Source organism: Delphinapterus leucas, chromosome 13 (genome assembly GCF_059928025.1).
Source record: "Delphinapterus leucas isolate spDelLeu-1000000601 "Yukka" chromosome 13, BTC_Dleu_Yukka2, whole genome shotgun sequence".
In the NCBI taxonomy this organism is placed as follows: domain Eukaryota; kingdom Metazoa; phylum Chordata; class Mammalia; order Artiodactyla; family Monodontidae; genus Delphinapterus; species Delphinapterus leucas.
The window spans coordinates 48,702,019-48,727,286 of NC_143141.1; the positions used below are offsets into that span (position 1 = coordinate 48,702,019).

The 25,268-nt window shown below is 37.7% G+C and overlaps 2 protein-coding genes across 7 annotated transcripts in view; one reads left to right on the top strand and one right to left on the bottom strand.

Moving 5' to 3' along the window:
* The window catches only part of RTN4 (reticulon 4), a 66,520-nt gene extending 44,977 nt beyond the window's left edge, over positions 1–21,543 (top strand). For 4 of the 6 annotated variants that reach the window (XM_022597289.3, XM_022597290.3, XM_022597291.3 and 1 more), the window contains 6 exons: positions 6,535–6,742; positions 10,163–10,301; positions 19,145–19,214; positions 19,863–19,909; positions 20,094–20,152; positions 20,543–21,543. In XM_022597289.3, coding sequence (XP_022452997.1) covers positions 6,535–6,742; positions 10,163–10,301; positions 19,145–19,214; positions 19,863–19,909; positions 20,094–20,152; positions 20,543–20,585 — 566 coding nt within the window. In that variant the 3' untranslated portion in view covers positions 20,586–21,543. The other 2 variants (XM_089923172.1, XM_089923173.1) reach the window with 2 other exon arrangements.
* EML6 (EMAP like 6) overlaps positions 21,498–25,268 on the bottom strand; it is a 126,969-nt gene continuing 123,198 nt past the window's right edge. The window contains exon 36 of the mRNA XM_089922490.1: positions 21,498–23,672. Coding sequence (XP_089778616.1) covers positions 23,516–23,672 — 157 coding nt within the window. The 3' untranslated portion in view covers positions 21,498–23,515. The remainder of the gene's footprint in view (positions 23,673–25,268) is intronic.

Consider the following 25,268-nt stretch of genomic DNA (forward strand, 5'->3'; position numbering starts at 1 on the left):
TTTTTAATTGGTTTGTCTTTTTATTGTTGAGTTGTAAGACATTTTTTTTAATATATTCTGAATACAAGTCTTTTATCAGATATTTAATTTGTAAATATTTTCTCCCATTCTGTGGTTGAATTTTCACCTTGATAGTGTCCTTTAAAGCACAAAAGTTTTTAATTTATTGAGGTCAATTTATCTGGTTTTTTTTTTTTTTTAACTGCTTCTGCTGTTGGTGACATATCTAAGAAACCATTGCCTAATCCAAAATCATGAAGATTTATACCTATTTTTTTCTTCTAAGTTTTGTACTTTAAACTCATTAGGTCTTTAATCCATTTTAAGTTAATTTTTGTATATGGTGTAACGTATGGGTGCAACTTCAGTCTTTTGCAGTTAGATATCCAGTTGTCCCAGCACCATTTGTTGAAAAAACTATTCTTTTCCCCATTGAATGTCTTGGCATCCTTGTCAAAATCAGTTGACCATAATGTAAATGTAATTTCTGGACTCTTCATTTTATTCCATAATCTATCTGTCCATCCTTCTGCAGCTACCAAACTGATTACTGTAGCTTTGTTGGAAGTTTTGAAAAGGGGAAGTGTGAATTCTCCAACTTTGTTGTTTTTCACAATTGTTTTTGGCTATTCTGGATCTCTTGCATTTCTATAGGAATTCTGCAACTGGTATGTCAGTTTTGGCTAAAAGGCAGCTAGGATTTTGATAGAGATTGCTCTGTAGATCAATTACCATTTTAATAATAGTGCCTTTTAATCTATAAACATGGGATGTCTTTCCATTTATTTGTCTTTAATTTCTTTCAACAATATTTTGTAGTTTTCAGTTTCTGATATTTTGTAGTTTTCAGTTTGTGAGCCTTTCACTCTTTTTAAACTCTTTTTAAACTCTTTTTGATGCTATTGTAAATGGAATTATTTTCTTAATCCATTTTCAGATCGTTTGTTGCTAGTATAGAAATACAATTGATTTTTGTATATTGATTTTTTTTTTTAATCCTACAACCTTTCTGGACTTGTTCATTAGTTCTAGTAGTTTTTTGGTGGATTCCTTAGGATTTTCCACCTACAACATCATGTTATTTGCAAACAGATTGTTGCATTTCTTCCTTTACAATCTGCATATCTTTTATTTTTTTTCTTGACTAATTGCCCTGCCTCCATACCCCCAGGACAGTGTTGAATAGAAGTTGAAAGAGGGGATATCCTAGCCTAGTTCTTGGCCTTAGTGGGTGGGGACGCTTTCAGTCTTTCACCATTAAGTATGATGTTAGCTGTGGGTTTTTTGTAGATAACCTTTATCAGCTTGAGGACATTTCTTCCATTCCTATTCCTAGTTTGTCAGGTGTTTTTATAATGAAAGGGTCTTGGATTTTGTCAGATGCTTCTTCTGTGTCTAGTTGTGATGATCATGTGGGGTTTCGTCCTTGATTCTTTTAATATGGTGTATTATTGATTGGTTTTCATATGTTGAACCAACCTTGTATCCCTGTGATAAATACCACTTGGCCATGGTGTATAATCCTTTTTATGTGTTGCTAGATTCAGATTGCTAGTACTTTGTTGAGGATTATTTTGTCTGTATTCATAAGGAATCTTGGTCTGTAGTTTTCTTGTGATGTGTCTGCCTGATTTTGGTATTAGGATTGAACAAACATCTAAATTAACTAATGGATATAAATTTCTTGATGGATATTAGAAGCAATAGTATTTCAATATATTTCTCAGAAAGGGTTTTAATAAAACTTTATGACTCCCTCCATTGAGAATCAACAATCCTGGATAAATTTAATCTTCCAAAGTTTTTTCATTTAAACCAATTTAAGGAATCTGAGACCTGAAATATTTGTGAGTGTCAATTAAGGTGGCTAGAAACTAATATTTTTTCATCCTTACAGCTTCACTAACAATTTCTTAAATTCCTTCACAAAAAAGGATTGAAATCCTTCTATACTTTGCACAATGACTGTGATAACAGTATAGATTGCCTCAGACCTTCCTATTCTAGGAAATATTACTTTTGTCTTACGTGTGCCTATCAGTACCTAGTTGTCCTGTCTCTCTTGACTCTTTTTCCCTTTGTTCCTCCTCTGTGCTTTAAGGCTCCACCAGGGCATCCCTGGGGCTTATTTCCACAAGACTCTCATGGTATCTGCTTTGAGAACTCTTGTATAGCTATTTACGTATTTTCATACAATATGTATCGACTTGCATACCAGATTTTCAGAGCTCTTCCATTTATTGAAAAGATCTCATTCTAGGAACCATTTAATTAGGTGGAAAGGAAGCAGTAGGTTATGGTTTACTGTACTTTCATGCAGTTAGGTTTATATTAGGCTGCAGTCACTGAATACTGCTGGATCATATACATGACTATTCCCATATCATCAACTTTGGGGAAATTGACTTATTATACCCAAAGCACCAGAATTTTAACTATCAGCTGTATGTACATATTAAGCTAGTAGGGAGGGTATTCTCTTGCCAATAGGAAAGCCTACTGGGAAAACCACACTCTTAACCAGATTCGCATGGTTCTTAAAAGATGCTTTCAACAGCTTGATTAATTATAGTTTTCTACTATGGAAACATACAGGTCAAGAATATTGGAATAGAGCTCTTTTCTCCTTTTTGGATTTAACTGTAGGTGAAGTATATATATTAAAATTTACGGGCTTCCCTGGTGGCGCAGTGGTTGAGAGTCCGCCTGCCGACGCAGGGGATATGGGTTCGTGCCCCGGTCTGGGAGGATCCCACATGCCGCGGAGTAGCTGGGCCCGTGAGCCATGGCCGCTGAGCCTGCGCGTCCGGAGCCTGTGCTCCGCAATGCGAGAGGCCACAACAGTGAGAGGCCTGTGTACTGCAAAAAAAAAAAAAAAAAAAAATTTACAAGTTCCTTATCAATTAACCTATCTTGTTAATTTTACTTTCTTCTTGGCCTTTATGATTCATCTCACATGTAATAATCATCTGCTTATACTCTGCCTATTCATTATATGTGCAAATGTGTAACATTTTGAAGGACTTTAATGTGCTGGGCCTTTAATTTGGCATCATACATGAGTGTGAGCTTTATCAGTAGGAAGCCTGTGTTAAAAATTCATGTTGTACCACTTATTAATTAAATCATTTGGGTCCAGTCATATAAGAGCTGGCTCTCACTTTCTTGTCTGAAAGCCTGCCTCATAGGGTTTTAAAAATTGAAAGAGGTAATGTCTACAGACAGTATTTGGTATAATTTAAGTGCCCAGTAAATGTTGACTCAGGAAATAAAGGGATATGTGGAGACTGTAGATCAGCAACCTGGAAAACATTTCTCAGGCCTAAAAAGTGTATAGCTTTTCAGTCTTTTTTTGGCGCCTCTCATACTGTTGTCATAGTGACATAGTTCATGATCACTTGAAAAATTATAGGAATATGAATTTGTTGTTTTCCTAAAGCTTTAATAATGTTTGACCAAAAAAGAAAGAGTTTCTAGGAAGGTGCATTTCAAAAAGACTGATATAAATAAAAATATTTAAGCCTCTCTCCCCCCAGTAAATCTAGATCGAGAAAGGAAGCAGATATTTTAAAATTTTATTTGGCACAGATAATACAGCATTAAATCTCACTAATTTGGACGCACTGACTAGGAATTTGAATTCAAGATTGATATGTATGTTTGTACTAACTGTGAATCATGTTAGTTTCTGTGAGTCTAGAGGAAGTAGATCCTCATCCAAAGTTATACAATGCAGAGCCAGTACTAGAATGTGGGTCTCTTGAGTCCCAGTCACTGATATTTCCTTGCACCATAGCCATCTATATAGAAATCATAGACTACTTATAAATAATTCTTATCTAGTCATTGAAACTGTTCCAACAGTAACACTATTTTATTAGGTAATTTGGTTAGACGTTAATATATGTTGTATATACCTCTAAGCCTAAGTCATTTATTTCATAATCAGGTTTTACGGACTAGTTTTCTTTTTAGCATCTTTATTGGAGTATAATTGCTTTACAATGGTGTGTTAGTTTCTGCTGTATAACAAAGTGAACCAGCTATACGTATACATATATCCTCATATCCCCTCCCTCTTGGCGTCTCCCTCCCACCCTCCCTATCCCACCCCTCTAGGTGGACACAAAGCACGGAGCTGATCTCCCTTTGCTATGCAGTTCCTTCCCACTAGCTGTCTATTTTACATTTGGTAGTATATATATGTCCATGCCTCTCTCTCACTTTGTCCCAGCTTACCCTTCCCCCTCCCCATGTTCTCCAGTCCATTCTCTACGTCCGCTTCTTTATTCCTGTACTGACTAGTTTTTAATGATGGTAAGGAATAGTGAGGATATCTGCATTTATTTTTTATCACTAATAGTGATTTTGAAGGTTAATAAATGTTTTGGAGCACTTTGAGGACCAGACATTTTTACAAAGGAGGGATTTTTTCATATAAAAGTAGGTTTGGGGTGTACCTTACTTGCTCATTCTTCTAGGTTGTCAACTTTTAGATGCCCTATAATAGTGAAAACTTAGATAAGTTTTAAAATCCTTTTCCATGTGGTTTATAAAGTAACATGTTTGTGACATAACACAGCAATACAGTTTATTTAAAGTGACTCATAGATTGACATTTTGTTTTCTTTTTCTCTGTATATTTATTTTTATCTATTTATTTATTTTTTTGCGGTACGCGGGCCTCTCACTGTTGTGGCCTCTCCTGTTGCGGAGCACAGGCTCCGGACGCACAGGCTCAGCGGCCATGGCTCATGGGCCCAGCCGCTCTGCGGCGTGTGGGATCTTCCCGCACCGGGGCATGAACCCGCGTCCCCTGCGTCGGCAGGTGGACTCTCAACCACTGCGCCACCAGGGAAGCCCTAGGTTGAGTTTTTTGAACAGTATCAGCTCAATGAGTGTTTGCTGAATGTCAGAAAACTATTAGCATCGCTGTTATTTCTTTATTCAGTGTTTATTATTCATAGTGTAGATACACTATTTCAAGTTCTGGTCCTGTCGCAGTTGTGTTAGTATCTTGGTACAGTAGTGGAAACTAGTTGAATCGAACAAAACTGATGTAGATGTTTTCAGCAGAGTTGGAGCGAACTTGAAATAGGGAAAACTTTAATAAATAGTCGAAATCAGAGTTTGAAAACAAAGCCGTAAATCATATGTAGGATGTTAAATTAATAGCATTCAAATCAAATCCTGTTTAGGAGAATGGAATAAATGTTCCCTAAACATAATAAATGTTGCTGAATCCCTGCTATGTGCGACACACTGTGATGGGCATTTAAAATATCTTAATCAGTATTCAAATGATATTTACTAATGGGAATTTAGGGCTTCATAATAATATCTAACATTTTACAGTTCACATGCATAATTTTTCCCACAAAAGTACCCTTAACAGGGGTACCCTTAACAGGGGTACCCTTAAAGTCAAATACCTTCGAGGACCTGGGGACCAAGACCAAAGCAGCCCCCAGAAATGTGATTTTTCTTTGTCACCTCCTTCATCTTAAAAATGAACAACTATTTAAAACTGTATTCGAGAGTATATCCATATTTATTTTACTGTAAGATTGCTCCCCCCACCCTAACTGTCCACAGTCCAGAAGGAGGTGAATTATGTTTAGCCTATGAATTCAAGAGCCCCTTGGCACACTGCAGAATTCTCCTTGGGTTGTACATAACCTGATCTTGAAACCACAGGTCTCTGGTTATTTGATCCCCACAGTGGCCTGTGTCCATGGGCCAAGAGCAGACTTGCTAGGTTAAGCTTTGTCTGATTCCTTACTATTAATAAACGTTATATAACACTGCAACACATTTTTTCTTTGACACCTAAAGTTTTATGGCATTGCATGTACCTCCTCCTAGAGGGAGATAGCTTTTTGGGTAATCTAAAGGCTGTTTCCCTCTGTTATTTGCTTTGCAGGAAATTTTTGTTTAATGATAGCCAAGTTAGGTTACAATTTGTTAAGTTTCTCAGAGATCTTTTAAAAGCAGAGCTGTGAAACTCATCTGTGTAGTTTTTAGTAAAGTTTTAGTTTCTTGGCATGTTTTTTTTTGAATTAGTGATTTTTCTGCAGATAAGTATATTTTTGTGTCACTGAAATATCTTATTTTAGTGAGTGCATAAGATACTTTTTCTGTTATTTGAATATATATATATCATGCATTTTGTGAAGATAAAAACCCTCAAGATGATTTTTAAGAAGCCTCTTGTTTTAGATTAGGTGTCCTGCTGTGTTGGGCTTGAGAGATTTAATAATCTTGTAGAGCCAGGATAACTTGGACATGTAGGAAATAGATTTGAATGAGAAATATTTTATGGTAAGTGGAAATCAATATAAGGTGTTATGCTAATATACAGCTTAGGGTGGGTTTAAAATTTAGCTTATAAAGTTAATCTTTAATATTTTAGGTTTTGGTTTTGCTTTATCTAGAGGCCTTTTTACTTTTGTGGGTGGAGTAAATATAAATGTGCCAAATACAAATGGGTAAAGTAATGTTCTAATTTCAGATTTCTTCTTTTTAAATTTTTAGTTGTTGACCTTCTCTACTGGAGAGACATTAAGAAGACTGGAGTGGTGTTTGGTGCCAGCTTATTCCTGCTGCTTTCATTGACGGTATTCAGCATTGTGAGTGTAACGGCCTACATTGCCTTGGCCCTACTCTCTGTGACTATCAGCTTTAGGATATATAAGGGTGTGATCCAGGCTATCCAGAAATCTGATGAAGGCCACCCATTCAGGTGAGATGTTTGGAAAACAAGGCACACGTTGGCAGCACTATAAACAAGAGTAGTATTGAGACTTCACTCTGCTATCTGTAGAGTTACAGGCATGCATTTTTTACTGCTAAAAGATAATTGCAAATGTTTGCTGAAAACCTATACCAAAAGCATCTGCTTTTGAGATTTCCTAACAGTCATTTCATAGGCTCATGATGGAAAAGACTGGGTTTATGTATCATTCGCCTAACTCTACTACTTGTTAGTAATATTTATTTATTAGAAGTAGGTATTGGTTACCTAATTGTACTTTTATGGAAGCTGTATCTTTTTAACATGTTTGGGATTGGTGAGAGTTATATTTTCTTTATTGCTTACTTTTTATGCTATTTGATACTAGAAATACCTTTCTTTCCAACAGTATGTTAATGTTTTTCTGTTATGCTTCCTCATCATGTCTATGTCTTTTCTTACCATTCCTTCTCTATCTAGTTTCTTCTTCTCCTTCCCTAAGGCATTACTTTTGTATTATCCTTTGGAGAGCTCCTTTATTTCAGCATCTCCTTGCCTCTAAACCATCATCTTCTTACCTTATTTTGACAAGTAGCATTATCTCTGCAATTACTAATGGGGTGGACGCACCTCAGCTTTGGATCTTCTGACCTCACTTCATACTCATCACGTTCCCCACCCTCACCTCCCTTTAAAAATTGAGATAAGTCTAATTCACATACTATAAAATTCAGTGGTTTTCAGTATATTCACTGAATTGTACAACTGTCACCATCTCATTCCAGACATTTTCATCACACCCAAAAGACACTCTGCATCAGTACCTCTCGCAGCAACTCCCCACCCAGCCCCCCACAGCCACTAATTCATCATGTCTTTAAATGAGTCTTTTATCTCAGACTTGTCAATTTCTATCAGTTAACACCACTATTATCCTAATTTCAGGCTCCGGGTTTTCATGAAACTATGAGAATAGATACTACTCCATTTTACAGATGGGGAAACAAACTGAATTCAGTAACTTGAAGTTGCAACTTCAAAATAGCAGCGTTATATCATGCCACAAATCGTAAAGGAGTATGATTTTTAATTAGTTACACTGAAATATATAAAAACATTGTCAAGCGAACAATTCTAAATTATCTATAAATTTTACATACTGTTTGATTTTTAAAGAAGACTTTTAGAAGAAACTAGTGATTTCTTTATTCTTTATTTCCTTAGAAACACTGTCCTTAGCTCAAAGGCCTTTTATGGTTATTATAAAGTAAATTCAGCCAACATGCCAATTTAATAAGCCTTTTGGACAGTTTTCCAAGTTCTCCAGTCACATTAGTAAAGTTAATATCATACAGTTCTTATGTAATAACCTGTGGTCATTGGAAAATAGTGACGACTGTGCTGGCATTGCATTAGTATCACATAAATGCCAGTTGAATGAATGTAAATATCCACAGGGTGTCACTGATGGAGAGTGCTGCCTTTGTGGCCTGCTGGCCAGGCATCTTGTTTTCAGCAAGAACAAAAGCAGTGGTACAAAGAAGCAGAATACCAGCTAAAGTCGTATCAGCCACTTTTCTATATTTCTTAAAGCTGCATAAATAAATTTTTGCTGATTTAAGGGTAGGTGTGAATGTTTGACCGTTTTTAACTTGATAATAATAACTTGCTATTTGTTGGCTAATAAATAACAAGCGTCCTATGCTAGACATTGTACTAATGAAGATATATTCCTAGTCCTTGACAGTTTATACTTTAGTAGAAAAAAATATACAAGTTTATATTTCAGGGCTGGATATGGTAATTACTGTAAGAATAATACAAAAGAAAGCATTGTTAGAGTTACATAGTAGGGTTGGGAGAGGCATCGTGTATGGATGGAATTTGAGATGGTGCTGACTGACGGTGTGCTATCTCCAGAGGTGAGAGGAGAGCACTGTGGATTAGGAAAACAGTGTGAGGAATAAAACTTCACATTAAGATGAAAAATGTTTGGTGAGTGGCTCAAGTTTGAGCTACAACATTGTAGTGAGAAATAAGGTTGGAAGGATTTAGGAGGGCTATGGTAGAAAAGTTGGAACCATAGAATGTTTGAGTCTGAATGGATTCAGGAAGTCTGTTTTTTAATTTTGTAGAGTTGGAACCATGACCTAAAGAAGTTCAATGCCTTTTGCAAGGTTACATAGCTAGGTGGTAGCATGTCTCCTAATTCCCACCTGAGTTCAACCTAAATAGCACTATCTAGTATAGCTCAAATAAAACGAATCTGGCATTGGCTGAAGGAGTGAATCAGAAGATAGATTAGAGACTGGTTTGGACACTGATAGACTATTCCAGTTTTTAAATTATGAGCACTTATAGTGATGGTATAGCGAATGAAAACGAGGAGGCACAGGGCTTCCCTGGTGGCGCAGTGGTTGAGAGTCCGCCTGCCGATGCAGAGGACGCGGGTTCGTGCCCCAGTCCGGGAAGATCCCACATGCCATGGAGCGGCTGGGCCCGTGAGCATGGCCGCTGAGCCTGCGCATTTGGGGCATATTTCAGGGGTAAAACTATGAGACAAGGAGTTATCAAAGAGGACTGTAATTTCCAGTGTAACTAGGGTCCACGGATATGGGGAGTTTTTGAGGAGGGACTGGGTAAAGAGTTGCTTCCAACAGATAAGAGAGAATCCTTAGCACTTCTGATTGCTCTAAGATAAATGGCTTCTTTGAAACAGCAACTAATGAAACAATTCCTTGCATTCCTGCCTACTTGACTTTTTCCCCCCATTACAGTTGTCTTCTTAAATTTTAACAATTCCAGCTGTATTTCAGTATAGATTGGGGCATCTAAATGGACAGTAACTATTGTGTTTCACTGAGATTGACTTTTGGCAGCCATTTCACAATTGGGGGCTTGGCTTATTGGATAGTTTCCCCTAAAGATTAGGCTGAGAGAGTATAGTATTTGGAAATGAGTAGAAGTTTTGTTAGGAAAACTTGATGGGATAACATTATGTCCTCCTGAAAAAACCAAATCCATAACAATAACTACCATTTATTGAGTGCTTCTTTGTGCCTGATTGTGTTAAGCACATTACTCATTGAAATCTCAAGATAATCTCCATTGTATAAGTGAGGAAACTGAGGTTACAGGGATGACTAAATAACTTTCAAACGTTACACAGCCAGGTAAGTGGTAGAGCTTAAGATTCAAGCTCAGATAGGTCTGATTTCAAAGCGTATGCTTTTTTTTCTATACCCGCATTATCAATGAATGACCCCATGCTTGGTTGAGTTTTTACATTGTGCTTAATTTGGAAAGAGTAGGCTTCCATAGTAAAGTATTTTACTAATGTCCTCTTTTACAGATATATTATTGCTGATTGACAGACATCCAGGGAAAATCATCCAGTCAGTGACAGTTATGCTGTGTTTTGTTTTCTAGGGCGTATTTGGAATCTGAAGTTGCTATATCTGAGGAGTTGGTTCAGAAGTACAGTAATTCTGCTCTTGGCCATGTGAACTGCACGATAAAAGAACTCAGACGCCTCTTCTTAGTTGACGATTTAGTTGATTCTCTGAAGGTAAATTTACTTGCTTTCCATTTTTTGGCATACCCAGAATTTAATATCAGAGTTAAGAGAGTAAAATTCTATTTTCTATATTAAAGTAAATGATAAAGATGTAATGAAATCATTACTGTAAACTTGGGTTCCAAAATTCAGAATCTGATCAAATATTTAAGATGGAGGAAAGACAATTCCCTTTTAAAGAAAAATGTTATAAATTCATACTTTTAGAAATCATAAGGATTAAAAGTGAGAAGATAAAAGAGAGTTTTGGCTGTAAGAATAAAGATTATCTAATAGAGTTATTACCAGATATGATTTCGTCTGCTTGACTTTGTTTTAGAGTCTAGCACTTAATTTCTTAGCTTGTGTGTGATTCATTCATACATATAAGCTATTTCATATTTTTTATACTTTCTTGGGATCTTTATTCTGGAAAAACTTTAATATTCTGAACACTTCGACTAATCACCAGTTGGTAAACTTTGGAATTTTCTTTAGTTTTTGGATCTTGCTACATAGCAGCTGTTAGAGTCTCACCTTGCAAGTAAGCTCCCCAAAGTTCAGACTGATTTAAAGTGAGCACTAAACTCGTCATGTAATGTGAACCCCAAGCACTGGGACTTTAGTGCTTTTCCTTTATGTGGAACCTGCCGTTTGTGTTGTGTGTATTATTGCCTGTGACTTCAGACGGACTTGTTTCCAATCTAAGCCTGGGTAGAAATGTACTGTGGTAGTAATTACCATAATTTCTCTTTCCCAATAGATATGTATAAATTTGCGATTTACCGTGCAAACCAAGGATGTCATAGCAATTGGATGATTGGGTCTTTAGATTCGGTGAAACAATTTTTGAACTGGTCAGAATAGGTTTAAATGCTCAAAATGCTTTTGACAAATACCTTAGCCTTAATAGGCCAGTAAATGGACATTATTTTCAGCTGTGTGCTTCTCTCAGTTTATTAAGGCTTGGAACGTCCGTTACTAACAATATTAATGGTAAATAATTTAGTTAACTTTTATTATTATCTCTTGTGTAGATTGCTTGCATTTAGTGACTCATTCTGTAGTAGTGCTTTGAAATAATCTGATGTCAGTCTGTAAATAAAAAGATCATAGTTATGTCATTTGGGATGTTTGACTAGTTTCAAAAGGGAATAATATTTGGGAGTAAATCAAATAGAACCTTGTACACATGGGTCCTAGAAGAAACCAGCTCCTATTTATTGAAGTGGTATTCACAAATATAGCTTGAGTGCTCGGGTAGAACATGTTTGAAAAATTATTGAGGGGAAGGTACTAGTGCAGTTTAAGATGAAGGGTTGTGTGGGTAGGAGTTGATTGAGAAGAGGCACTGTAAATAGTGATAACAGAGCTTCAAACAGCAAAGGGCCATCTCTGAATTCGGCAGTCAAAAATTGTTGGGGGGGCTGACTTCAAAGGAATCATGAAACTTGATTGAGGAATCACTGTTTTTATAGACTTAATAAAAACTGCAACAAAAATAAACTTAAAGTCATCATGTTTGCAGCGTATAGCAGTGAAGGTAGCTATGTATGTCTAATTTAACATTTTTCTTGAGAGAAGAGGCATTCTTGAAGATATCTGTTTAAAAAGAAAACAAATTGATCTGGGAATGATTCATTCATTGTATTCCAGTTTTTACAAATTACAATTTAAAGTTTCCCCTTTTATCAGTTGAGAACTTATTTATTCTTTCAGAGTTTATTGTCATCTATACACAGTCCTCTGTGTAGACAGTTATGTAGGTGTGGAAATATTTGCAAAGGCTAAGGAAGTGAGAAATGTTAGAGGAGGACTGATAAAATACTTTAGAAAGCCTTTAAAATGATTTGCACAGGTATTTGAAAATAGAATATGAGGAAATTTTATTAATAAATTACATTTATAACTTCTTTTTGCTGTTAAATCTCATTTTAAAAATTTCTTTTGAAAATTACCTTGGGTTTTTGTGTGTTTTTTTTAAACAATTGTGTTTTTATGAGGAAGCTAGCATAAGTGAGAGAAACAACTTGGTAAATTCTTGCCTTGAATGATTTTGCTAATTTGAAAGTAACGGGAAGTGGCACATAACGAGATAGGTTACTTTCTGGAATGCTTTATTTTTATGAGTTTTTCTTATATTTTTAAAACATTCTTTGTTTCTTAATATTGGGTAAAAAAGAGTTGCATTAGAAGTGTAGTTTACTACTTTTTCTCCTTAAGGATTAGAAAAGAGAAAAATAAAACTTATTTTTTTATTAAGTTTATTAAGTTTAAACTAAGTTTTAAAAAACGTAGTTTTTTATTAAGTTTAAAACTTATTTTTTTAATAAGTTTTTTTTTTTTTTTTTGTGGTACGCGGGCCTCTCACTGTTGTGGCCTCTCCCATTGCAAAACGCAGGCTCAGCGGCCATGGCTCACGGGCCTAGCTGCTCTGCGGCATGTAGGATCTTCCCGGACCGGGGCACGAACCCGTATCCCCTGCATCGGCAGGCGGACTCTCAACCACTGTGCCACCAGGGAAGCCCTATTAAGTTTTTTTGAATGGTTTTCCCGAGTAGTGTTTTTGGCAAGCCCAGAGCTCAAGGAAAGCTGCTTGGTGACTTCTCCAGATGGCAATTCATTCAGGGCTCCAAATAAATAACAGTTGTTTCAACATATTAACACTTAGAATGAACTTTGCATTTAGGTCTCAAAATCTGTTGAGGCAAAGAATAAGGTAGGGTGTTAGTCTTATTCTCTCAATGCAAAACCCTCATAATATACACGAAGGGTCTTCCTAGATAAACTTTGTGGTTCTTTTTGATTCTTCATGGGGGGACTTTTAAACCTTATGTCATTGTGTGTGAGTATTATAGATTTCATTTGTTTCTTTTCACTGAATTAAGGGTACTATAGAAACACAAGATACTTGCTTAATATGTCTTAATTGGAAAAAGCTGAGAAAAAACAACACTTGTCTCTTTTCAAAATGACTTAATAGTATTCTTTTTCTAGAGAGAGTTTCCTTGAGCATTTTTGCCACTCTTATCTCCTATAGCTTTTGTTCGTATAGAGAGCATTTTTAAAAAGAAAATTATTTTCCCTCTAACTCTGCTACTTTTTGCCTTTTGGCTACAGCAGTTGGCAGGAGAATCATATTCTTCCTCCCTAAAGCAAGCAAAAATGTTTTTTGCAGTTCTTTTTTTTTTTCTTTCACTTTTTCATTGTAAAGGAAAAACCAATTTGCTCTGTTAAACTGATTTTATTTCCTTATATTCAGATTTTAAATTTGGCAAGTTTGCTAATAGCCCCACTCTCTCCAGTTTCCAGGTGAACTTGTGATCTTGTTAAATAACAGAGTTTTAAAAAAATTTATAGGATTCAGCTTTTGATTGGGATTACTTTTATCATATGGTTCATAGCTAGGAAAATGGAAACCACCCTGATTTCAAGAAAATGCAGTAGGAATTAGTCTCATTTATAAATCTTTTTTCATTTAGAAAATTGACATTGTATCAAGCTCTGTGGCTTTTTAAAAATAATAGCTTTTTAAAATTTGAAAGAGGTTTCTCTGTAACTCACTGTCTTTATAAGTATTTCATGCCCTCAAATTTATATAATCTACATTGCGAGATTCTGGGTCATAATCACCGCTACTTCTATTTGAAACCTTCTTCCTCAGAAGTTAAAAAATATAGAGCCACTATTCTTACCATGTGAAATTTTTCTTCTCTTTGCTTATTATCATTTTTTTGGTGCTGTGAGAGAGAGGCTATTCTATACGTTATTCTAAAGAAATAACCAAACCCCAAGGTTCATCAGGCCTGTTGGAAAAGATTTGATGTGAGGTGGTGGTTCACCATTTGTGCCTGGTCTAGATCTCTTTTTCGTGGTTGACTTGGACAAATAAAAATAAGACATGTTCTGCAGATTTCTCCTTTTAAATACTTGTGTACAGTTGACCCTTAAACAATTTGGGGATTAGGAACACTGACCCTCCTCACAGGTGAAAATCCAAGCTTCTAAATCCTAGAAAAGATTTCAACTGTCTATAGATTGAGCAACAATCCATTTCCCAAAAGATTAATTCTAGTCAAATATTATGGGCAAAATCACTGAAAAAATATTTCTAATTCCATTCAGTAAGATTTATTTCAAACATTAGTGTAAAATTTTACCACAGGCAAATGTTTTGATCAATCCTCAGGATTTGTTTTAAAGTGGGTTTGTTATGTTGCATGCCAGACATAAGCTAAGGGGAGGAGAATGAGTGGAAAGGCAAGTAAAGGAGGAGTGTTCTCTAGGAAAATTAAGCTGTGAAAGCTGTATATGTGTCCTTTTCTTGACAAGCCTAGTGTATATCACTTTATTATTCTCTGAGAAGTCCAGAAGAGCCCAGATAACTTTCTTTAACCTAGTGATATTCGTCAACTGTGTTTAAATAACCCATTACCACCAGAAAACTAGTATAAGATAGTTGAACAAATTTAAACCACCTAGTTAAGGTTTAATTCCATTTCTGTGATTGACCTTCTGTGTAAGCTGTCTTTGAAAGGGGCTCGTTTTAAAACAATGGTTCTCAGTCTTGGCTGCGCACTGGAACCACTGGGGAGCTATAAGATAATACTTGGGAAGGGGAAGGGCTGGGGGTCCCATCCCCTGAAATTGTGATTTAATTTTTCTAAGGACACTGGTTGGAGAACACTGTATTTAAAAGTTATGTCTTTAAGCTGTAAACCCTAGGCTATAGTTTTCCCCCTACGCTTACTTCTGCATCCCTTTTATTATAAAAGAAAACATGTGACAGTCTCCACTGGGCTCAGCTTTGGGACTTCTTGAGTAAGGCTCAGCTTTATTAGGGGGTTCTGCCTTTTGAAACCTCAAATCCCAAGAAAAAGTCTAATACTTTTATGTACTAGATACTAAGACTAGGTGTTTTCGGCAGAGGTTCTTATTTTTCCGTCATATGGCTTTGGGTGATAAAGACTGGATTCTTTATGACAGTAGTTCTGTGACTAGCAGTGAAAATATATGTTAAAATTATAAAAAAATTTTTAGCTATGGTTGTCTGATCATCCGGTAACCATAATGTTCCAGAATTCAGTCTGAAATCTGAAAGTGAGCAAAAAAGGCCTGAATTCCAGAAATAGCTGACCCAAAAGAACATTAAAATCTAGCCCTCGGGCTCCTAGGCATTAATTAACATACACATTTTGACAGTTTCCTTTCTGGTTTCTTTGGCCCACAGAAAAATTAGACAGGAAATGGGCTGGGGTAAATGTGATACTAATGAATGAGGCTGAAGATGTCAAAAGTCAAATGATTTTCAGTGTTTAAAACTTCAGAAAAAGTTTGAAAATGTCAGAATTGCTAAAGTAATTTCTGAAATTCTGTTAAACACCCTCCTCCCATTTTCCTTAAAAATGCCTCCCCACCCCACGGAGACATCATCTAGTAAAAATCTGCAGAGCTTTTCAATGAGATATGTATGTGATATGCACTTAAATTGAATTCCCTTTTCCCCTGGACAAAAGACAAACAAGACATGGCCCTTGCCCTCTTCCGCTAAGTATTTACTAGACCTCCATTGTACTTTGCCCCTCTTTCCTCCAGTCTCATTAGTGCCTAAAGAGAGATGAGCCTTTGACTTCCTCAGTTAATATGCATTGGCTGCAGTGTTGCCAAGAATTTGCCATAGAAGAGCATAGAATTTGTAGGTTTAAAGTGTTTATTGACCTTTTCCCTGCCTCTTTGTAATAGCATGTACATTCATGACCATTAATAAATGATTACTCTGTAAATGGTTTTACTATATAGCAGAGCAGAGATTCTGGAGTCAGATAAACCTGAGATCACTGTCACCTCTAGTCTGGCAACTTGCTTAATCTTTCTGTGTCTTGGTTTTCTCTTCTATGGGGATAATAACAGTATTTAACTTTTGGGGTTATGATGAGATTAACTGACCTAATGTATGTTCAAAAATTTGTTAGCTGCTGTTGTTATTGACAGTTTTAGTAATTGTGCGATTGCTAGATGCTGGTTCTTAACGCCATTCTTTTCTGATGGTGTGTTCTCTGGAAACCCCTACCCAATATTTTCGTTTTGGGCCCCTGAAGTGTTAAATTTTCTCCAAACTTAGCTGCAACATTTAAAAATTCTGTGATAGCACATAAAAATGTGAATTTCTGGTCTCTCTCTTTAAATGGGAAAATTTATCAACATTAGCCTGGAATACTTGCTCGGCAACAGTCTGTGGAGCTGGATTTTGTGTGTGCTCCTTGAGAGGGAGAATGCACATATCTGCCTCAGTCCGTACCAAGGCTCCCTCATGTGTTTATGTCACCTGCCTGGCCCCATAGACCTTTGAAGCCTCCCTCTGTTCCTCTCTTTGTGTCTGGATAGTCTGGCTTTTAGAAAGAGTGTCCTCCAAGAGGCAAGTCTAGTGATATTTGAGCCCCTTAGATCACCTAGGTGTGAGTGAGGTCTTGGGTTTCTTTGTGGCTTTGGAGTGCAGCCTTGTCGGTGACTTAATGACCAAATTGGGACTTATTTCTAGCTTGTGTGTTAGTTTCTGAATTTTGTCATGGTAAGGGTGTCTTTATTGCTAAAGCAATTTCTTCTAAAATGTAGAAGGTCGACTCTTCGTGTCGACTTGTGGATGGTGATGGATGAAAATAGCTCTGTTGCTCTATGGTAAACTTGCTCAAGTGCAGCAGTTATATTTAGCTTTTGCAATAGGAGTCTAAAACTATGTGAGAGGGAAAAGGCTTGCTAACTGGAGTCATGCTTCAAACCGTTCTATCAGTGGTTTCATAGTGGTTGCAAAGACCCAGGGCAGCATTTAATTTTTGATTTTCAATTGATGAGTGTTAAGAAGGCTTGATATTTGCTCACTTGAACATTAAATTCAGTTGTAGGGGTAAGCAGAGTGTTGCTCTTTGTAGAACTGACAGTTGCTGCAGGAATCCAAAGTGTCTTCCTAACCTGCAGTAAATATAATTATTAGAGTCTGAATACTTTAATTACCGCTCAGTACCCAGCTCATAGTAGGCATTCAATCAGATTTTGTTGAGTGAATGAACACATGGACAAAGATATGCTTTAGATAAGGGTTAGCAAACTACTGTCTGACCGGCCCATGGCCTGTTTTTGTACAGCCTGGGAGCTAGGAATAGTTTTTATGTTTTTAAAGGATAATATTCAAAGAATATGTGACAGAGATCCCTTGTGGCCCACAAAACCGAAAATGTTTATTATCTTACTTTCTTTACAGAAAAAGTTTGCTGACCCCTGCTTTAGATGATGGACGTGCTAACTCCTCTCTCCTCTCCTTCTTTTCATATATACTTTGTTATTGGTACCTAAATAGTTGTACATGGTGGCATCGTGGTGGTGTTTGTGACCTACTAAATTAAATATGGCAGAGAGATTGCCAGACACATGAAGGCTCTTAATAGGAAGCAAAGGAACTGCTCCTGCTGAATGTTTAATAAAATCTGGACTGACTTTGTGTTTGTAAGTCTTCAAGAACTTCTCTGAACATGGCATTGAGTTTTTACTACATGATGTCGCCAAGAACTGGAAGAAAACTTTGAAATCCTCTTTTTCAACCATTCATGAGTAAACTAAAGTATGTAGAGGAAATAAAGAACTTCTCAAAATGAAATCACTTTTTGGAAACAAGGCCTTTCCCAAACTGCTGTATTTAATGATTTAAAAAAAAAATCCCAGATTTTGAGACCAGATTACTAAAATAGGAGAGTTTAGTCAGTTCACTGCAGTCCCCAGTCCCCTGGAGGAGACAGTGAAATATGATATATGAGTGAAGTATTACCTCAACTTGGGCAAGTTACTACACTCTATTTTTTTAGTGTCTGCATCTCCTGTGGTAATGATAGCAGTGCCTACCTTATAAAGTTATTAGGAGGAATAAATGAGTTTGTATTTGTGAAGCATTTAAAACAGTGCCTGGCAGTAATATGGTAAGAACTGGATTAGTGTTTGCTAAATAAATAAAGAAGGCAGTGGCTAAAAGAATAATAACGGTCAATTTTATTAATAGGTATAAAAGTTAGAGGAGTCCTCATTCCAAGGGGTCCTCATGGGCTGTTAAAACATGTTATCACTGGAGAGACAGTGCCTCTGATCCTTAATAAAATGCTAGGGCTGATATTTTTGGTACCTGAAACCTAGTCTCCCTGATAATGAGTCTTCCTGCACCATTATTGCTTATTCAGATGTATGATATTTTAATGTCTGAATTATTCAGCTCATACAGATCTTGAATCACTTGTTAGTACTTTAAAATCAGTTTTAATAGCTAATTCTCATGATAGCTTTCCAGTCTTCCCATTTAGAAGCTACGTGCTATAGGTGGTGTACCTTTGGTATGTTTTCTGATCTCAGAGAAAACAGAATCAACTATTTGGTAGTGTAGTCCAGAAAACAATGAATTGAGTCTATTAATTGTTTTAATTAGATTCAGAAATTCCTGAATGGAGACTGGCAACTTAGAAGTGAAATACCCATATTATTTTACCAAGTCTCCAAGGAGTATGCCTCTATTAGTTTGGCATTTAGATGGGTTGCTTTTATTTGAAGGCTTAATTAAGAAACTTTACTTGGGGACTTCCCCGGCGGTCCAGTGGTTAAGACTTTGCCTACCAATGCAAGGGGTGCGGGTGGTTCAATACCTGGGCAGTGGAGCTAAGATCCCACATGCCTCCTGGCCAAAAAAAAAATAAAACAGAAGCAATATTGTAACAAATTCAATAAAGACTTTAAAGATGGTCCACATCAAAAAAAAATCTTTAGAAAAAAAAGAAACTTTACTTGAATTTTGTTTTTAAGTGGCTAATGTTATTTTCTTATAGTTTGCAGTGTTGATGTGGGTATTTACCTATGTTGGTGCCTTGTTCAATGGTCTCACGCTACTGATCTTGGGTAAGTCTACAAAACCATTGGAATGAGAAATTACAAAAAAGATGGGGGACTATCCCTGGCGGTCCAGTGGTTAAGACTGTGCTTCCACTGCAGGGGGTGCGGGTTCGATCCCTGGTCAGGGAACTAAGATCTCACATGCCACACAGCACAGCCAAAAAAAAAAAAAAAGATGGTGTGCAAGGAGCTTAAAGACATTTTAGTGGAGAATATCCTTATATTATAGGAAAAATAGAGGATATAGGTTAGAGATTGTGATCTCTTTAAATAAATTGCTAATACTGATACTGTTTATGGAAAAGCCACTTTACTTCCTGAAGACTACTCCAACTAACAGTGATAAACCAGATCAAGGGTGGCCTTATTTGATGGTGCAGTCATAGATCTAACTAACCAAGACCAGGGATGCCTGTATTTTATAACGTCTGCGTGATGTGATTTGAAGCCAGGAATGGTTCCTGCAGCCTCCCTTGGTTACTTCATTGCCCTGTGGTGGCTCCCCACCAGCAGGTGCATCCAGGAGATCCTTGTGTCTTCCTCATTAGGAACACTTCTGACTATCTTAAGAGTGCTGCCAGTTTGATGGCTTTGTAGTGTTTGTTCCCTAAATCATACCAGTCTGTTTTAAAGGTTGTGTATTTCCTTTTTCAGCTCTGATTTCACTCTTCAGTGTTCCTGTTATTTATGAACGGCATCAGGTAATTTAACCGCAGATTTCAGAATACAGAGCACACTCTCTTATATGGAACTTAGAAATGGATCAGTGCCAGTTTCCAAAGCCTTATAAAAATGAGAAATGTCGTTTCTTAAGCCTTTAATATGTTTAATAAGATTTTTTAGCAATGGTAATTTTCTAGTAATTTCTTTCTACCTCTCTTTCAGGCGCAAATAGATCATTATCTAGGACTTGCAAATAAGAATGTTAAAGATGCTATGGCTAAGTAAGTATTTAAAATCTTTTTTTAACACTAAGGATAGGTGTACTGGCTTTGACAACAGTGCAGTATTCTCATATTTAAGACATAATGAGTAGTCAGTTACAAGCAGACCTAAAGTGTGACAGAGTTGCCAAAAGATTTTTTTTCTAACATTTGGATCATTAATTTCTATGTGTACTTATATGTATTTAAGACTTTATTTAAGTCTAATTTGTAAGGCCAGGGCGGCAAAATTATAGCTCATAGTTTGACAGCCTTAGGATTTTATTTCTTGTATAAGCTGAGCAATGTACAAGTAATTCTTGAAGGATAGACATTTTAAGAAGCAGAAAACAAAATATTAAAATTCCAAAATATTTACACTAACCTTTTCCCCCTCCTTTTCATTTGTAGAATCCAAGCAAAAATCCCTGGATTGAAGCGCAAAGCGGAATGAAAAAACCTGAAATAATTAACAGTAGGAGTTTAAAGGGGATATTCATTTGATTCCATGGGGGGGGGGGGAGGGTCAGGGAAGAATGAAACCTTGACATTGCAGTGCAGTTTCACAGATCTTTATTTTAGCAACACAGTATCTGAGGAAAAATGACCTGTCTTGACTGCCCTGTGTCCATCATCTTAAGTGTTGTAAGCTGCTATGTATGGATTTAAACAGTAATCATATTTGTTTTTCCTGTATGAGGCACTGGTGAATATAAAAGATCTGAGGAAGCTGTATATTATTATACTTTGTTGCAGGTAGTCTTGCTGTATTTGGGGAATTGCAGAGAAAGTGGAGCTGAAAAAATAACCCTTTTCACAGTTTGTGCACTGTGTATGGTCTGTGTAGATTGATGCAGATTTGCTGAAATGAAATGTTTAGACGAGATCATACCACCAAAGCAGGAGTGAAAAGGCTCGCCTCGCTGGTATGTTCTAGGTGTATTGTGAATTTTACTGTTATATTAATTGCCAATATAAGTAAATATAGATTATATATCTATCTATATATAGTGTTTCACAAAGCTTAGCCCTTCTACCTTTCCAGTTGCCCCACAGTGCTTGATATTTCAGTCGTTGGTTTCATGTGTGTAGTTCCAAAGCACATAAGCTAGAAAAAGAACACATATTTCTAGGAGCACTACCATCTGTTTTCAACATGAAACGATGCCATGCCAATAGAACTCCTCAACATAAACTTCATCACACAGTCTTACTGTAGTTAATTTTGTCACAAACCCTGGACTGAAATCTAATGCTTCCAAAAGTGTTGTTTGCAAATATCAAACATTGTTATGCAAGAAATTATAAAATGACGATTTATACAATTGTGGTTTAAGCTGTACTGAACTAAATCTGTGGAATGCATTGTGAACTGTAAAAGCGAAGTATCAATAAAGCTTATAGACTTAAAATATGTTTGGTATTTTGGTTTCCTGAATGTGCTGCAGATCAAAATGGTAGACTTCACTTCCACGAGTGTGTGGTGGCTTGTACTTTTAGAAAGATTTTAAGCTCAGAGTACAGCTACATTTATTTTGAAAAACCTAAAGAACAATTTATATAATCAAATTTATTTGACACATACCAAAATTTTTTATACTTTGATAATTGAAAATACATGCACCAATATTTTAACCTAGAATACAGTGCAGGATTTATGAACATACGTAAAATCATACCATATAAATGTTTACAAATCAGATTTAAGAACTTTTCTTGACACACAGACACTATTGCTTTTTAAATATAGTGTACATATCCTCATTGATCAATTTATTGTTCTTCACGTGGTTATTCAATGCAGGATCTGATCAGTATGAAAGGTCAGTGGTACAATATAGGCAGACGTGGTTATCACTCAGCATCACCAGTCACATGGTTACAGAACACAGAATTAGGGCTGCATAGGGACTCTAACTGTGGGCCCAACAACCTATCAGTGGATTAATGTAAGGCATTAATAAATTGGCATATAAAAATAGCTTAATGAATGATCTAATCCATTTAGAATGCTGAAGCACTTCTGTGGTAAATGTTTGTTAATCTATTTAATTGAAAATGCTTCGTTTCACCTTTCCTGTAAACTGACAACTGCAAATAGCCAGTGACTCAAGATGCAGAATTTTTTAGTTCACTGACTAGAAGGACGAATCGGTACATGTGCTCAGAGTCCCAGTCCCTCACTCACCAGCCTGCCTTCCTGAGCATGCCGTCAGCCCTCGCCGTTGTCAGCGCTCGGCCAGGTGTCAAGTACGATGGAGGTGGTTTAGGATGCCTTCTGGTTTTGCTGGCCAAGTCACATTCTGTCATCCAGCCAACTCTGAGGAACTCTAAACTAGATGATTTTGTTTTATAATCTTGAGTTGCCAAATATTATTTGGGCTTAGGAATTTGTTCGGCAAAGAGTTTTTAAAACTCCAGACTTGACCTATGTAGTTCACGTGACACAAATCACTGGGGCCAGGTCCACCCCACGCTGGGAGTGGTAAACCCAGCGCAGCCTCAGGTCACCTCAGTTATCACCATTTTAGGTTTAACGAGATAAATCAGCTCACCTTCCTGGACCTACTTGAGCTTTTTTTTTTTTTTTCCCCTTCTGTTCTGTAGTAGAGGTTTGTTTTATTTGAAGTGTTTTGGATGTTGTGGGTTTGGCACTCAATATGATGAAAACCGGTTCTACCCACCCACCCTCCGACTCCTGAATTTAAGTTTCTTTGCTGCTCAACTTCAAATAGCCACTGTTTCCCAGGCAGGTAACTGATGTCTTTCATTTAGGAAGCCTTGACCTAAATACCTGACCTGGGTGACAGAGCAGGAGTCTGCTGAGGGTCCTGTAGCCCTCCTCAGTTTTGACGTTTTAGCACCGTATGTAGAAAGGAGACAATCTGTGGGAGGGGAGACAGCAGCCCACACACCTGGAAGCTTTCAAAGGCACTTAATGGATATAAAACTCTGCAAATGAAACGTTAAAAAATTAAGTGTCTCAACTTGTTTATACATGGCTCATTTGGTTTTGAAAGCTAAATGTGGAGAACAGAGGCTATCAATATTTCTAGTTCAGTGAATCTAACTTAAGCTGTCCTGTTCAACTTCCTTAACTGTAAAAATGAACATTTTTAAAGTATATAGAAACATACTAGCAAAACATCTTTTGTAAAAGTTTTGATGCAAATCAAAAGCTACATATTGGTTAGGGTAACTGAGGCTTTAAATTTTGTCAGTGGGCTACATTGTCAGATAGGATTTCTTTGTCAGTGTAGTTAGTACGTATAGTTTTTGGTCTCAGGAACAGAGGCAAGCAGTCTTAACGTGTTAGAACTGACCTTCCTTTTTGGCCTGACGGTTTTGGAGATTCCAGGCGATGGGCGCCGTCACACCACTTCACTAGCACTTGGAGCTTGTACGGCCTGCGGTGTCGTAGGCCTTTCCCAGCAGCTGGCGGCCAGGAGGCACCTCATCACTGCCTCCGCGGTGGCTGGCGGCAGCAGCAGCAATAAAGTAAGAGGACTCTGGCACTTCCAGGCATCGCCACACGAACACACTGAAAAGGCAGACCAAACAGTCATTTTGCAGGGCTGGACATCATGCTTTTGTCAAGTGACAAAAACCAACTTTGCCAAGTGCTCCGGAGTCAAGCCCAGGTGGTGTAGTGAACATTTTGATTTCAATTTCAAAAAACAAACCAGGGATCTTGCCACCAATTAAAGGTCTGTTGCTTTTTTAAAAGGTCTATTGTTTTTTGTTTCGTTCGGCTCTTTCAGCAGCCTGCGTGTCCCTTCTGAACGGGAGGACTTCTGGCAGCCTGACTTCACACTATCTCTCTTGTTACTACTGAAAAGGTTTTATCAGCTCCACTCGAGTAGGAGAGCCCTTCCTGGTGCTCAGCACAGGGCCAGGGATCGTGGTAGGCTCCCATGACTGCAAAGGCCAAGGGGGCCCTGCACTGGAAAGGTGACATCTAAGCCTTTTTTAGTAATCAAGAGTCCCCTCGTATCTGCTGGGGACGGGTTCGCTTATGTCTCCCAGTGCCCGCCTGTTCACAGTTTGGCAGATGCTGCTTTGAATGGGTGTTTGCGCCCCACAGGGAGCTGCTGTCAGTACTATCTCAAGGGCTCTAAGTGCCAGCAGCGGTTGGCACAGCAGCCTGGAGACGGGTGCTCCCAGGCAGGCCATCAGAAAGCATCTTTTGGGGCCATTTTCTACACAGTGCTTTTGGGTAGGAAGTGGGCTGAAATTCTCTTCAGGTGCCTTTTCCATAACCTCAGACCACTAAAAATAAATCTGGAATGCATGCATTTCTTCTTGATCCCCCCCAGGAGTTCTGCCTGGGCTGAACAGAAACCAATATTCACGTTTCGATAAAGCCCTTCAACTACATTAGATGTGGGGAAGCTGAGTGACTTCGAATGACCTCATCCTGTTGCTCCACACTTCAAATAAGAAACGCCCTCGGTGGAGGGGCAGGAGAAAGCTGCTTTCTTGGAAGTGCTGATGTCTTCTGGAGCAGGCTGGTAGGGGTCCTTCCAAAAGGCACTGGAAGACCAGCCATGCCTCACAGGACAATGGGCCTGTTTCACAGTGAGCAGTGGTTAAGGTCAGTAGCAGCCCTGGCTCAGGAATCCACATAGCTGGTTGAGGTTCTCCTGCTACTAATTAGCACTGGCCCTAACGGCTTCACCCCTTATCTGATCTCATGTGTATAACTGGGTAACATATGTCCTGCTCGTTTCTCGGGGTGACTGAGGCTCAGTATTACTATTTTTAAACCTCTTGGTTGTGGATTAATGATCCACGTTAAGAACTCTGGTGATGAATTGGAAGTTCTGAGTTAAAAGGCCTATGGATCAAGGTCATTCTAACCTCCTGATTATATGCAGTGGACGCCGTGGGCTGTCCAACAGCTCCTACTGGAATCAGTATCTTGGGCCTCTCACCACCTGCCCCTCCAGCCAGCAACGCTCAGAGTAGCTGTTGCATGCCGTTGGCTTCTCACCAATCCCAGGACAGCTCTAGTGGGGACAGAGTCCCATCAAGAATTGGGTTGGGAGTCACCAGAGACTAAAGCCCTTCTACTTAGAAAGTCGTCACTGGATCTCTGGTTCACTGTCCCACCTCAGCCCCTCCACGTGCCCCTGGG